Source organism: Astyanax mexicanus, chromosome 1, assembly GCF_023375975.1.
Source record: "Astyanax mexicanus isolate ESR-SI-001 chromosome 1, AstMex3_surface, whole genome shotgun sequence".
Taxonomy (NCBI): domain Eukaryota; kingdom Metazoa; phylum Chordata; class Actinopteri; order Characiformes; family Acestrorhamphidae; genus Astyanax; species Astyanax mexicanus.
Window position 1 is genome coordinate 101,750,698 of NC_064408.1, and position 15,809 is coordinate 101,766,506.

Consider the following 15,809-nt stretch of genomic DNA (forward strand, 5'->3'; position numbering starts at 1 on the left):
AAGCTTCCTATGTGATATAGCTCTACATAACACTTCACTGCATGGCTCAGGATGATTGTTATTCTGCAGTGTGATCACTGCCCTCCAGTGGAATCTACTTTATTAGATTTTTAGTGTTAAATAACCAGTTGAAAATAAAAAAACAGCTTCATCCCTACTCTTTTAATTTCATATACAGTGCCCTCCATAATTATTGGCACCCCTGGTTAAGATGTGTTCTTTAGCTTCTCATAAATTGAGTTTTGTTCAAAATAATATAGGACCACGATGGAAAAAAAGAGTAAAATACAACCTTTAACTCAAGTGAATTTATTCAGTAGGAAAAAAATCCCACATTAAGAAATAATTATTTAACATCAAATCATGTGTGCCACAATTATTAGCACCCCTGATGTTAATACTTTGTACAACCCCCTTTTGCCAACAAAACAGCACCTAATCTTCTCCTGTAATGTTTCACAAGATGGGAGAATACAGAAAGAGGGATCTTTGACCATTCCTCTTTGCACATTCTCTCTAAATCATCCAACGACCTGGGTCCTCTCCTCTGCACTCTCCTCTTCAGCTCACCCCACAGGTTTTCAATGGGGTTGAGGTCTGGGGACTGAGATGGCCATGGGAGGAGCTTGATTCTGTGTGCGGTGAACCATTTCTGTGTAGATTTGGCCACATGTTTAGGGTCATTATCTTGCTGAAAGGCCCAGTGACGACCCATCTTCAGCTTTCGGGCAGAAGCCAGCAGATTTTGTTTTAAAATGTCCTGGTATTTTAGAGCATTCATGATGCCATGCACCCTAACAAGGTTCCCAGGGCCTTTAGAAGAGAAACAGGCCCACAGCATCACTGATCCCCCGCCGTATTTCACAGTGGGCATGAGGTGCTTTTCTGCATACTCAGCTCTTGTGTTACGCCAGACCCACTTAGAGCATTTGTTGCCAAAAAGCTCTATCTTTGTTTCATCTGACCAAAGCACACGGTCCCAGTTGAAGTCCCAGTACCGCTTAGCAAACTCCAAACGTTTGCGTTTATGATTGTGAGTGAGAAATGGTTTCTTCCGTGCATGCCTCCCAAACAGCTTGTTGGCATGTAGATAGCGCCTGATGGTTGTTTTGGAGACTTTGTGACCCCAAGAAGCTACCATTTGTTGCAATTCTGTAACAGTGAGCTTTGGAGAACTTTTTATTTCTCTTATCATCCTCCTCACTGTGCGTGGTGGCAAAATAAACTTGCGTCCTCGTCCAGGCTTGTTTACCACTGTTCCAGTTGTTTTAAACTTCTTAATAATTCCTCTGACAGTAGATATGGACAGGTGTAGGCGAGTAGCGATTTTCTTGTAGCCATTGCCTGACTTGTGAAGGTCAACACACATCTGCCTCACTTGAATGGTATGTTCCTTTGTCTTTCCCATGTTGAAGATAAATGGCCTCTGTGTCACGTCATATTTATACCCCAGGGAAACAGGAAGTTGTGAATTACTAATTAAATGTTTCTACATACTCTGATCAACTTCGTAAACTACTGTAGAAGTGACAGAAATACTTTTATTAAATTTATTTCCTAAGAATTGTTAGGGGTGCCAATAATTGTGGAACAGGTGATTTTATGAAGAATAATTATTTCTTAGTCAGGGATTTTTTTCCCCCTTAAAATTTACTTGAGTTAAAGGTTGGACTTTACTTTTTTTTCCCATCGTGGTCCTATATTATTTTGAACAAAACTCAATTTATGAGAAGCTAAAGAACACATCTTAACCAGGGGTGCCAATAATTATGGAGGGCACTGTATGCCTTCAATGCATTAACAATGCAGTTAACTTGATAGATTGATGTATGGTGCATAATTGTGCTCATCCTAATCATGTGTTTCAGTGATACAACTCTTTGTCCATCTAGAGTCTCCAATCTCAACAGGAACTAAACTTCAGTTAACACATTTTACATTTTACTCTAAACATATGCAGCTTTGGAACAAAATAAGAGACCACTTATAAATGCTGAGTTTCTTTGATTTTACCAAATTGAAAACCTCTGGAATATAATCAAGAGGAAGATGGATGATCACAAGCCAGCAAACCAAGCTGAACTGCTTGAATTTTTGCACCAGGAATTGAATAAAGTTATCCAAAAGCAGTGTGTAAGACTGGTGGAGGAGAACATGCCAAGATGCATGAAAACTGTGATTAAAACAGGGTTATTTCATAGAATATTGTTTTCTTAACATAATTTCAGGTCTGAAAGCTCTGAATCTTTTTTTTTATTTCAGCCATTTCTCATTTTCTGCAAATAAATGCTCTAAATGACAATATTTTTATTTGGAATTTGTTGTCCATAGTTTATAGAATAAAAAAAAAACAATGTTAATTTTACATATACTTATAAATAACAAAATCAGAGAAACTGATTCAGAAACTGAAGTGGTCTCTTATTTTTTTCTAGAGCTGTATCTTTTTAAACTTTATCTATGTTGTAAAAAGGCGGGGTTACAATTAGGAATGTAGTGATTGACAGCATTGGATCAGGACCTGCATCATGTCTTTTCTGTTCATTACATGGAGCTTTAGTGAAAACTGCACCTTTACTGTTAAAACATTAGAAAACATTCTGTTTAAACTGGGTATGCATTAGAAAAACCTTCTTTTCTTCTGCACTGAAATCTCAATGAAGGCAGTCTGAGACTAAGCTGGGGAATGAGAAGTCTTCCTCTCTACCACTCTCTCTAGACTCGAAAACATGTCAGCAGATTTTGGCTTCATCTTTATAGGATGCTGCCGTGAGATCACTTTCTGTAAAGTTAAGGGTCAAAAGTGAGAGTTGATAGCAGAAGGTACACTTTTGTACGTTTGATGAGTTAAATGATTAATTGTCATATGATTCGTCTACTACAGAAATAACAGTTATTTTTAGCCCTGCTGTATCTCTTTGGTATCTGATGCAGTCCCGGGCGTGCTGCAGCTGATGTAGAGATCGGGCCGTAATCCTCGTCCTGACGTTTTCGCATGCTCTACACTTCTGTCCACACAGCTGGATTAGTGCTCAGAGTCTGGAGAGAGGATTTGAGCCCCGGTGCGTCTTATGTTGGTGCTGAGAGTGCTGTGGGGCAGGTTAAGTGCGCTTAGGTTGTTGCTCATCTCCCAGGCAGCTATCAGAATAAAATCAAATCAGTGTATTTCATTTTGGCATGCGAAATTGACTTTCATCTTGTGTTGAGACGGAGCCAATATTGGTTTAGGTTGGAGTTATTCATATATTTATGTGAATGTATTTAAAAGTTTCGGCTTTTATCTTCTGATCTTGTGTCAGAAAAAGCAGATTACACAGCCATTAAAACCTTAAATCGTATAGTCAGAGAATTATTATAAAAGAATAGCTGTGCATTGCCTTATTTTGTCATCTCTTTGCTTGTCATTTTTGCATGTGGTTTTGACTTTTTATCTTTTCCACTGATTTTTTTGTGTTTTCCCCACAATTCATTTCTCCTGTTTTTCTTTTATTCGTCTCTTTGCCCTTGCCTATCATTTTCCCACCATTTCTCTCACATTTCCTGTTCTTCTACTTTTTTCTCTCTGTTTTTCATCCCTGTCATTCTGTATCTTTGTCATCCCCTCCTCATCTCATCACTGGCTGCTGTAGCCTCACAGGCTTGGGAAGCTTGATCAGGTAGGGAAGCCCCACGCTCCCTTGCTGCCCCCGTGCTGGTTGTGTGGTGTGGGTTTGGGACATTAGCTTTGCTAGTTTGAGACGCCCCGTGCATCGTGCTTTATGCTAATTGGTCGGAAACATGTGGGCAGGCTGAAAGAATGGGTGTGTTTATTTTTAACATGTCCACCTGTTTCCATGAGCATCGCAGGGTTACTTGGCTAAATGGACTAATAGACTTATGGCTGCTGATCCCAGTACCCTTAGAAGGATGTAGAGCTCTGATGTTCAAACCCCAATCCCAGTGGGACCCTCTTTACCCATCATGGTGATCTGCAGATGGGCTATGAAAGGTCAAATAGCTGGCAGTAGTAGTATCTGTTGCCTTCACATGCTTGTTGGACCATCCTGCTTTTTTTTTTGGTTACTTTGTTTCTGCATTTGAATGCTTATCATGGAAGAGTCAACTATTTGGGTCAATGGTGGGATCAGGTTTTAGACATGCCACGTCAACATGTCAATGAGCAGAACATTTGGCCTTTGGCCAGGTCCCACTGAACAATTCTGACCAGAAGCCGCTGGTCACAATCACTACCAACAGGCACTGTCCACTGTGGGTGGTAATGCCTTCTACAACTTAATACCTGTACACACCTGACTCTGGGCTAAGGAATGTAAAATGTCTTCACAACTTCAGAAATGAAAAGTTGTTCCATCCATTCGACTCCCACTATAAAAGTATCACTCAAACTCGCATAGTTCACATTGCCTTGCCATGAGCACACTGACCAGTGTTCATCATCACTCTCAAAATTATATCTTACAACTCACCACAAATACAAGTATGGGTGTTCCCAAGCTGTATTTTGAGGTAACACTTCATGATCACATGATCATGATGATTTACATACAGTTGTCTCATGACTTTTACCATGTCAATGTATATTATCAAACTGCCTACTCTTATCAATAGGCATTTTATAAAAGAAATGACTTACCGTCAACTACAGAAAGCACCCTTTCTTGTTATTCTTCAACAGTTAATAACAATTTCCATAGTAAAAACTCCAAATATTGCTGAGTATCCTTCAGATTTGTTTAACCCTTGTGTGGTGTTCATATTTTTGTTACTTGTATTTAATTCAGCAAAATTAAGCAATTTTACATTAAAATGCTTTACACATGCTTGCTTCACCTAAATTACAAGCAATATAAACAGCTTACATGGTTAATATTTGCCCTTTACCTTTCTTATGTTACATTTCTTTCAAAAAGTGCTACTCTTTTTTATTAGTTTTTTAATAAAATGTAAAAGAAAATGAATTAAACTCAAGATATGAGTAGAATATTTGTTTAGTTTCAAATTTACAAATGAAGCAATGTTTATTAGCTCTTGGCCAAACATACTTTATGTAATATAAATGTGTAGGGGGTGGGTGTACAGTGTGTGTTTATCAAAAATGTGTTTTGTTTTTCACAAAAAATGAGCCAATGCCAATGAGTTTCAGTTAGAAATTTTTTTTTTTAGTATCATTTGATGAGAAATGAAAACGGGTCCCACAGACACAAGGGTTAAAGATGATACCCTTTTAGTTTTATATTTGTATATATATATTTTTTTTCTCTTTTTCTCTGAGAAAGTCAATTTGCCTGTTTTAAAGCCACAGTTTTTATCTTTTTTTTTTTCTTTAAATGGCCAATTACTTAACCCACTCATTAGGCCTTCCCTCATCACTTGTGATGCCCCAACACCAGGAGGGTGAAGACTAGCACATGCCTCCTCCGATACATGAAGACAGCCACATGGTGGAGCATGAGTTCACTGTTTTACTGTCCACAACTGACCTCTAAAATCTTAGAGCAGCTGAAAAATCTGCCAACTGTGAACCATTAACTTCACAATCTTAAAAAAAAAAGGTAGAAAGAGACACGTGGGATGAAAACGAGCCCAAATGTAGTCAGTTCATATGGAGCCAGTGACCTGAAACCAGGCTTTGATGGAGACAGCCTGGCCTGAACAGAATATAGTCTGCTACAGTCTCTGCATTCATACGGAGGGTGCCCCCTGCTGGCCTGTGGCCCACTGGGTGAGGTGAGGTGTAGTGCTGTGAGTGTGTGTGTGTGTGTGTTAGACGGGGAGTGTGTGGGTGGTTTGGGCTGGGTTAGCTGAGTTTGAAGGTGCATGCTCCAGTGATTTCTGCTCTCTGGGAGTGGATAAGGGGGCGGGATTCTGTCACGGCTTTTGGTCGAATGGAAATGGGGCTTCTTTGCTGCCTGATAAACCTCTCAATTCAAACCTCAAAACTCAACAGTACATGTGTAGGGTAGTAGTAAATATGAAAAAAAACATGAACATTTTGTGACCAACACAGGTACTGATTTACTGAAGTCCAGTAATGATTTATAAAGGCCAGAACTACTGTAAGATGAAACTAATAAATGTAGTGAATAAAATACTTAAGATATAAACAAATCATTCAGACTAGTGTAGTGTGGTGAGAAACACACGCACACACATTTTAGAGAAATGTATTTTACAGCAAAGTCAGACTTGGTTACAGATCAGTCAAAATAAGGAACAGGTACTGCTTTTAGGGACCTTTTAATCACAGGTAAAAGCCACCATAAACCACCCATAAGCACACCTGGTTCTCCCCAAAAACATCCAGCCAAGAACAACCACACCAATTATCTATTACAGCGGTAAACAACACAAACACGCCAATCTTAACAAAAGTACTACTAAAAGTAAAACTAAATCCCAAACAAACCCCTAAGCTTCATGGGAGCACTCCTTTGTCAACATATGTTGTGTTTTGGAGTCTTAAAATATTATGAAGAGGAGTGCTCTTATTACTAGTAGCAGTTTGTTGTACTTCTCTGTTTTTTAAGAAAAAAATGTCTGTTATAAAGTTAACTTTTAGAAAAAAAACACCCCTGAAGCTAGAGTGTTACCCTTATTTAAAATGTAGTTTCTTCAGCCACATATTTTGCTACAAATCTAAACTATATTCTAAACTGTTATATCAGTATAACTAAAGCTATTTTGTGTATTAGTATAGAAATAGTTATTACCTTTGTTACATTTTTGGGTACAAAAAAGATTTTAAAACAATTAATTTACATATTTTAATAAACCGTGTAACCTTATGATTTTAATATTGTAGAATGTATTCAACTTCAAAACTGTAAAAAATGAACTTTGTATTTGAATAAATCCATTATCCTTTTACTACCACTAAAGAAATTCTAGTTAGAAAGTATTGATATCAAATCATACTGAATGACTTAATTACTTATGTTTTTTTTTTTTTTTTGCTCATTTGCTTATTTTACCAGTTCAATATATATATTGCATAAAAAAACATGATCAGGTGTGACTATCAGTTTTGGAAATATATATCAGTTATTAGATAAAAAAAATATATAATCTGCTGGGCCTTAATAGCAGGTCATCAGTCGGTGAGCAATAAGTGACGGGTGTGAGGGTCAGTGATCAGACTGAAGAACGTTATCACAGTTCTGGAAGACCTGTCTGTCTGTCTCCACAACACTTCTGTTCTCTTCCTCTTGTACACACACACACACACACACACACACACGCCCTGCCAATCACAGCTCTAGCTTTCTCTTAGCTTTATACACTTTTCTCTTTAGACTCATGTTTGGGTGATGGTTTTGAGATGGGATTTTTCTGCTTGAATTTTGGCTGCTTTGCTCTGTTTAAAAACTCAGTTTTTTATGTGCATTTGTGTTCTGTTTTCAGTTTTTTTGTTTTTTTCATTTTAGGAACTGATTTACTAACTGAAGTTTACTACATGCTTTTTGTTCTTGAGGAGAAACGTGTTAGGTTCTTGCTGCACTCAGCAAAGCATTGATTTTAAGAAGTGTAATCTTGTAGCTGCCAGGGGTGCTAACGTTTCTCCTGCTGGTTGTAGGGCACCTCTGGACCAGACCCAACTACTGTGTATGTGGATATGAGAGCCCTCAGACACGACAGGTAGGTGATTCAGCATCACACTCTCATTCTGAATCAGCACAACACATTTTTAAGAAATGATGCAGTTAGGTATTACAACAATCAGTGTAACCAAAACCTTTAAACTTGAAATCCAGTTCTGCACCAGGCTCTCTAACATTTCCATTTATGTGTTTGTAAACTGTTCATTTATTTCTGACATATTGGTTGAAAATATAATAATCACACATTCACTATAAGGACTGTAAAATGAATATAGGTGTTGTGTGCTTTTTTGCAGTTTTGTTATTGGGAAAGTGATCTTAATTTAGTCTCTGTGTGATATCAAAAGTTTTCAGTTTAATTCCCCCATATCCGCAGATACCCCGACAATAAGCTGTAATGCAGTGTTTTAGTGTTAATAGAACTCCAGCATGAACAGTAATAAACAAAGGCTCATTGTAACAAGTGTCAGTTTTCATAAAGAGGATTTTTTGTCGATTTTAATGTCATTGAATCTCAGTGAGTGTTTTGACAGTTCACTATTATTGGTGTATATACTGTTAAAAGGCGAGTGTCAGTTTTCATGAAAAGCCTTTCAATTAAGTGTTACTTTCTGACAACAATCACATAGATAGACAGAGCATCTCCATCCAGCTCATCTAAACTCAGTCTGTACTGTAGATATGATGTTAAACAGGAACAAACATTTTTTTAGATTTCTGTTAACTCTAGGGAGGCAGACAGACAGACAGATAGACAGCCAGACAGATAGACACTCAGGCGGGCAGACAGGCAGGCAAACAGACATACAGACAGGCAGGCAGGCAAACAGACAGGCTGACAGACAGACAGACAGGCAGGCAGGCAGACTGACAGGCATATTTTGTGACTTTAGCAACTTACAGCTCTTGAAAATAATAAGAGAACACTTGAAAATTATGAATTTCTTTGATTTTACCAAATAGAAAACCTCTGGAATATAATCACAAGAAAGACAGATGATCACAAGCCATCAAACCAAGCTGAACTGCTTGAATCTTTGCACCAGGAGTGGCATAAAGTTATCCAATATCAGTGTGTAAGACTGGTGGAGGAGAACAGGCCAAGATGCATAAAAACCAAATATTGATTTCTGAACTCTTACAACTTCATGAATATGAACTTGTTTTATTTCCATTATTTGAGGTCTGAAAGCTCTGCATCTTTTTTTGTTATTTCAGCCATTTCTCATTTTCTGAACAAAAGTCATTTTAAAAGAAAAAGACAGAAAAAATACTGCTTTTGAAGATTGATTAGTTTTGATTGAACAGTTGAAAATGTTTTTTTTATTTTTAAATATCTGTATATGTTTGGATGCGGCCTTGCACCACTGTTTTGGTTGTCAGACTATCTATTCAGTGATGAGACGACAGTGTCTAAGGTTCACAATATGCATCTTCCATCAGTACTGAACAGTGAGTATTGAGCACTATTACTCAGCGAGGTAAATAGTTTAGTACTGTAGGGCAGCTTTAAGGTACAGTGGCCGTCTGAGGGAAACAGCAGAGCTGTGAAAGCAGCAGTGACTCAGTACTGTTCTCCTGCCCTCGTTCATCATCTTTACAGCGTTCTCCATAAACTGAAGGAGTTATTTAAAGCGTGTGTTGTGAGGACACGGCTGCTGCACTGACAGATTCTTTTGTTGTCTTTAATTGGACGGGATATTGCAGGCTGTGGCTGCTTAGTCACAACTCTAATTACAGTTTACTGGCAAGGCTGCCTAATATGGGACAATAACTGCAGACACATTTCCAAGCAGTGGGCATCAGTGAACTAATATAAACACTTCAGCTCTGTATTGTTTAAAATCAGGAACAAAATCACCACTTTTCTTCTCTGAGGAATGTTTAATATTAATGTCTAATATTAGAGATTATAGATTAGATTATATATTATAGATTATTGACGCTGTTTATGATTTGAATTGTGTTTTTCTTTTCAGAGTGCGGCTGGTCGAGCGAGGCTCTCCGCACAGCCTGCCCTTAATGGAGTCTGGAAAGGTATCAGTGGGCTCTTTATCTTCTTTTTTTTGTTTTACGGTGTTTTTTTTTTTAGATAAGAGGCTTTTCTATTTGACCTTGTCTGAAAATCTCATACTAAAATAATTCTTATATTCTTCAGATTTTACCCGGAGTAAGAATCATCATCGCTAATCCAGAGACCAAGGGTCCTTTAGGAGATTCTCATCTTGGCGAGGTATTTAACAGTTTTAACACTTAATAACAAGACAAATCTAAAGGGGGCTCCGAGTGCTCCAGCAGTGTAAAGCGCTGCCACTATGATCAGGAAATCGCTGGTTCGAATCCTGGTCATGCAGCTTGCCATTAGCTGCCGAAGCTCTGAGAGAGCACAATTGGCCTTGCTCTTTCTGGGTGGGTAGATGGTGCTTTTTCCCCTCATCACTCCAAAGGGAGATGGCGATCAGCACAAGGCATCTGTGTATCTGTGTAGTGTGGAGTCGCTGCACTTTCCTCCAAGTGCGCTGGATACTGAGCAGTTCAAAAAGAGGCGGAGTCTGACTTCACATGTGTCGGAGGAGGCATGTGCTAGTCTTCACCCTCCTGGTGTTGGGGCATCACTAGTTTTAGGGGATATACAACTGAATAGCAGCTGAATGGGTAGGGCAATTTGGTCAGATAAATTTGGAGAAAAATGTGAGGGAAGAAAAAAATAAATAAATTAAAATCTCAATTTGTTCACAACCTCCTTTATGCCTCCTTTCTTCTATCTGATCTCTATCAAAGATCAAACTTTAACAGTGTTAATAAATAAGTAGTTTTTCATGACATTTGCAGTTTTGTTAGATATAGTATGAAGTACTGTGCAAAAACCTAAGCACATTTTTCATTTTGCATAAGGTCACTGACATCTTGACAGCTAGTCTAAAAATCTAAGAGTGGTTCCAGCAGGCCACAATCACATTGCCTCTAAGTTTTTTTTCTCTGGCTGTAGATCTGGGTGCACAGTGGTCATAACGGCAGCGGTTACTTCACCGTGTACGGAGACGAGGCTCTGCAGTCTGATCACTTTAACTCCCGCCTGAGCTTTGGAGACACGCAGACTGTGTGGGCGCGTACTGGATACCTGGGGTTCCTGCGCCGGACTGAGCTGACCGACGCCAGTGGAGGTAATTCTTCAGCTTGTGTTGTTGGCATTAAAAATCTAAGGATTCTGTGCGACAGTGAATAAATATATATCATTAGAATATATCCTTATGAATATTTATAATTCCTGTGTGACGTGTTTACAGAGAGGCATGATGCGCTGTATGTGGTTGGGGCTCTGGATGAGGCAATGGAGCTGAGGGGGATGAGATACCACCCCATCGACATTGAGACCTCCGTCATCCGGGCACACAAGAGCATCATGGAGTGGTACGTACTGACCGTCACTTACAGAGACATTTTAAAGCAACAAGCTGTTTAAAAAGTATTGTGACACCTACACATGAGAAAATAAACAAGAATGTTCCAAATAAGTATTACATTGGATGAAACAAATTAGACAAGTACAACCTAAATTTAATTTCAAATCAAAACACCTGTAACAGTCTTTTTTTTGGAAGTTGTGTTTTTTATTATATACAGGGGTTGAACAATGAAACTGAAACACTTGTCATTTTAGTGTGGGAGGATTCATGGCTAAATTGGAACAGCCTGGTGGCCAATCTTCATTAATTGCACATTGCACCAGTAAGAGCAGAGTGTAAAGGTTCTATTAGCAGGGTAAGAGCACAGTTTTGCTCAAAATATTGCAATGCACACAAAATTATGGGTGACATACCAGAGTTCAAAAGAGGACAAATTGTTGGTGCACGTCTTGCTGGCACATCTGTGACCAAGACAGCAAGTCTTGTGTGATGTATCAAGAGCCACGGTATCCAGGGTAATGTCAGCATACCACCAAGAAGAACGAACCACATCCAATAGGATTAACTGTGGACACATGAGGAAGTTGTTTGAAAGGGATGTTCGGGGGCTAACCCGGATTGTATCCAAAAAACATAAAACCACGGCTGCTCAAATCACGACAGAATTCAATGTGCACCTCAACTCTCCTGTTTCCATCAGAACTGTCCGTCACCACAATAAATTATTGTGGTCTAAAACCAGATGTTTCAGTTTCATTGTCCAACACCTGTATATAAATACATCTAGAGAAAAAAGGTTATGTACAAGTATGGGAATAATATACTGTACTTAGACTTTCTACATAAACTTACAGACATTCTTAAAGTCCGAAATCAGCATGTTGTTGGATAGGGTCAGATTTCCAAGGCAAGATTGTGCTGATTTAAAGCTCAAAACAAGATCTGGTAATTACTAATGATTGTTAAATTTCAATATCATCAGATTTTTTATGATTTTGCAAAGAAATGGTTATTTTCATCATGAAATACTACTAGAAATGAGTCTCAGAAGTTAAGCTGAAACAAAGAGTTCAGTTTTTTCCAGAAATGAAAGAAGAGGCTTTACTGAGTGTGCATGTGTGTGTTTGATTCCTGCAGCGCGGTGTTCCCTTGGACTAACCTGCTGGTGGTGGTGGTGGAGCTGGAGGGCTCGGAGCAGGAGGCTCTGGATCTGGTGCCGTTGGTGACCAACGCAGTGTTGGAGGAGCATTACTTGATCGTGGGCGTGGTGGTGGTGGTGGACGTCGGCGTTATTCCCATCAACTCCCGCGGGGAGAAGCAGAGAATGCATCTGCGAGACGGTTTCCTCGCCGACCAGCTGGACCCCATCTACGTGGCCTATAATATGTAGCCCCAGTGTGTGTGTGTGTGTGTGTGTGTGTGCTTATTTGTGTGTATGCTGATTGCTAATGACTGACTGAGTCCTCTTAATGAAGAGAGAGAAAACAGACAGAGGGAGAATTCCTGAGTAAAAAACGTGATTCCTCTGAGAGACAGAGACCTGAAGCGCTTCATTCTGGAGGAAAGGAAGAGACTGTCTTTCTCCAGGATGAGGGAGGAAGAGGAGAGCTCCTGCTGCTTTTGCTCGTTTGGATATTTGGCTTTTTACGAGTGTGTTGCTTTGTTTTCATGTACGGTATCGCAGCGTTGCTCATTTTAAGTCATGACCCTACATGAGCGAAGGATTCTGAAGTGTCTACATACTGTGGCGAAACTGTGTATTTTCGGTTTACTGTTGAAAAGCGTTACGCATATTAGAAACGATGCAGGACACTTTTTTCCGTCCGATCATTTAACAGAGGTACAAAACCGATTGCTACATTTTTATGTATAATTGCAGCCGTCCTCCAGCATTTTGCCAGTTTACGTTTCTTTCTTTTTTATTTTTTGACCTTTGTAAATGTCCCTCCAGCAGGATGCGAAAGAAAACGATCCCCTGCTTTCTCGATTACATGTTTAATATCATTGTACAAAGCTGAAGGTAAACACAAAAGTCGAGCTGATATTGTGTAATTATGTACAGAAAATAGTTATTATTTATTTTGTTCTTTTTAGAAGTGTGTGAGAGAAGACATTTGGAAATGTTTTCCTCATTAAATAATATTGCTAATATAAAAAAAAAACAACAAAAGCATTGTATCATCTTGAGTGAGTAGAATCACATCAAGTATATGTAAAAATATAAATATACAAATGATATATAAATATATAAATAAATAAATCTCTATATAAATATATATTAAAATACGATCTAGGAGTCACCAATGAAAAGTTTCCGATGCAGTACTTGCCACTTGCATGGTGTCTGTTTGTAGGCTGATGTCTGATGAACGTTGAACACGCACACCAGTGAAAGCGCGAATAATAAAAAAAAGCATCACCGTGAGCGCGAGAGGCGAGAGAGAGGCGAAACATCTTTTTTTTAATTGGAGGGATGCATCGTGTTTAACGCCCTTAGGAAAATAATTCTTACCATGTGCCTGGAGCTCTGTTTACACACAGTGTCACACCTTTGGCAGAACTGCTGCACAACTTCTAACGTTGTTCGGTATTTTGCGCTCATTTTGCTTTTCGCGTCCTTCTTTGTTTTTTTTCTTTACGCAAAATTTCATTTCTGCAATCATTTATTTATTACAGGTTAATACAGCAGTTGCATACCAATCAGTGCTTTTGCTCACAATCACCACCAGTAAGAAAAGAACCAGGGACCCGAGAGAGAGAGAGCTGCCGCTCTGTTTATGGTAAGATTGCGTGAGAGTTAACCTCGTAACCCCGCCTGTTCCGCTGTGTTCCTGCACCAGTCTACTGACTCTCATAACGAACTGGCAAATCGTACAGCCAAGGAAGTGCAGGTTTATGCAATATACAATCCTGACACACGAGCAGGCGACAATTACACAGCAGCTGATCAATGTTGAGCATTAATAATAATAATAATAATAAAAAAGCAAACAAATATTCACTTGTACCTTACATAACGACATCACGATTGGCTCATTAGTGCTTTTTTTCTTAAAAAAAATTTGTAAACTGTAAAAATAGCAGTCATTTAAAGTTTTCCTGCCTTATTGCTGCATTACACTGTTTAGGGTTGCATTGTCCAGCGTGGAGTAGCTAATCTCAAGGTGCGGATCATATCAGTGCTGTCCAGCCGTCCCCAGTACCGATAATCTGGACCTTTTTTGCGTAAGTGTATTTAAAGTTTGTACTGTGTATGGGAACCAAGTTTACACTTCTTCAGAGTGACAATGCAAATCTTTCTTTTTTTACGTTTGTTTTTGTTTAGTTTTTTTTTTTTTAAAGAAGGAAAGAGGTCTTAATGTATGTACTCGAAAGCATTAGTGTTGTCATTCCCATACGGAAAGTAAAAAAAAAAAATGGAAAAATGTTTTCCCCATTTGGAAGAGAGAAAAAAATGTGCACATAACTTTCAACCTGTGACGTTCCTTCCCTCTTTTGTTGGAAATCTTAGACTTACTACGTGAGAGGGTCTGCATGGTGTGTGTAAATATTGTTGGTTACAGAAAAAACAAACAAACAAAAAAAACAATTATTTTGTATGGTGCAGGTGTGTTTGAAATTCTGTTTTGTACACATAATTAAAAGTATTAAATAACACTTTTATAGAAGCCTGCTTTGGCCTACCTTCACAAGATATGGTGCAATAAAGTGCTTTGATTGGTAAAATTGTCATTGTTAAGTTTGCATTGGCTTCAAAAAGAAACAAAATAAATAAATAAATAAATAAATAAAGCCACTATCAGTGATGTACAGGGTCCTCGAGTCCCAGGCCAGTGAGGTTTAATGCACAATAGTAATTAAACAACAAGGTTTTGTCTGAAGGATTTGCAGTGTAGTCTGCATGATTTGTTTTGAGGCAGAAAAAAAGTATGGATTTCTGAGGACAACTGAGTAAAACAGTTAAAACATAATTATTTATGTAAAACTATAGTGGGCGTCAATACCAAATTTGAGGCAATTTGAGACTAGTTTGAAAGAAAAATACCTATCATATAATTAACTCATACATATTTTAAACACTTAGCCTCTTGACTTGATTGATTTGATATAAAAAAAAATATTTTATATATCATAAAATCAGTTCATAATTTATGAATTTGGACTTAATTTTTTGAATAGCTTTCCCCAAGGGCCAAATTGTTCAGAACTTTACAGGTCAGTCAAGTGGCCCTACATGAACATAATATTCAAAATTCATCATGATTGGTCAAAAATAAACCTGTCACAATGTGTGCTGAATGCTGATTTACCAATGGTGTACAGGAATTTTATCAAGCTGTCCTTTTGATAACAACTCTGAGTCTACAACTTTATATTTTTGATGCATTAAGCGAATTCTTTTTATTTTATGGGTTATTTTGCATTTGTCACCATAGAAAAGTATTTTTTGATAATTACTGACATTCAGGCTCTTTTTTTTCGCTTTTACATATTTTTAAGCAAAAACCCAAGACTAGACAATGAATGAGGAAAACAAAAAAATCTATATTTTAGATTAAAACATTATTGCCTACAAGGTCTAAAGCAAAGTACTTTGTGTGCTTTACAGCACCCCCTTAAGGCCAATCAGGCTGAATTCTTGCAAAGAATAATGGCAGGAGGCACTACTACCACCTGACCAAGCTTTTTTTGCCTTATGATTTGGTCTGTTCGGAATTTTCTGTTTTAAAGCAGAAAAATAATAATAAAAAGAAAAACAAAGACCAACATAAGTTTCTCTGCAAAGAGATTTTCACAGTCACTG

General features: G+C 38.2%; 1 protein-coding gene across 11 annotated transcripts in view; it reads left to right on the forward strand.

The window, feature by feature from the left end:
• Nucleotides 1-14,662, forward strand: part of dip2ca (disco-interacting protein 2 homolog Ca) — a 190,742-nt gene extending 176,080 nt beyond the window's left edge. For 7 of the 11 annotated variants that reach the window (XM_049463090.1, XM_022681072.2, XM_022681074.2 and 4 more), the window contains 7 exons: nt 3,630-3,656; nt 7,574-7,635; nt 9,578-9,635; nt 9,757-9,831; nt 10,588-10,762; nt 10,886-11,009; nt 12,143-14,662. In XM_049463090.1, coding sequence (XP_049319047.1) covers nt 3,630-3,656; nt 7,574-7,635; nt 9,578-9,635; nt 9,757-9,831; nt 10,588-10,762; nt 10,886-11,009; nt 12,143-12,395 — 774 coding nt within the window. In that variant the 3' untranslated portion in view covers nt 12,396-14,662. The remainder of the gene's footprint in view (nt 1-3,629; nt 3,657-7,573; nt 7,636-9,577; nt 9,636-9,756; nt 9,832-10,587; nt 10,763-10,885; nt 11,010-12,142) is intronic. The other 4 variants (XM_022681076.2, XM_022681079.2, XM_022681098.2 and 1 more) reach the window with 1 other exon arrangement.
• Nucleotides 14,663-15,809: the final 1,147 nt, after the last annotated feature.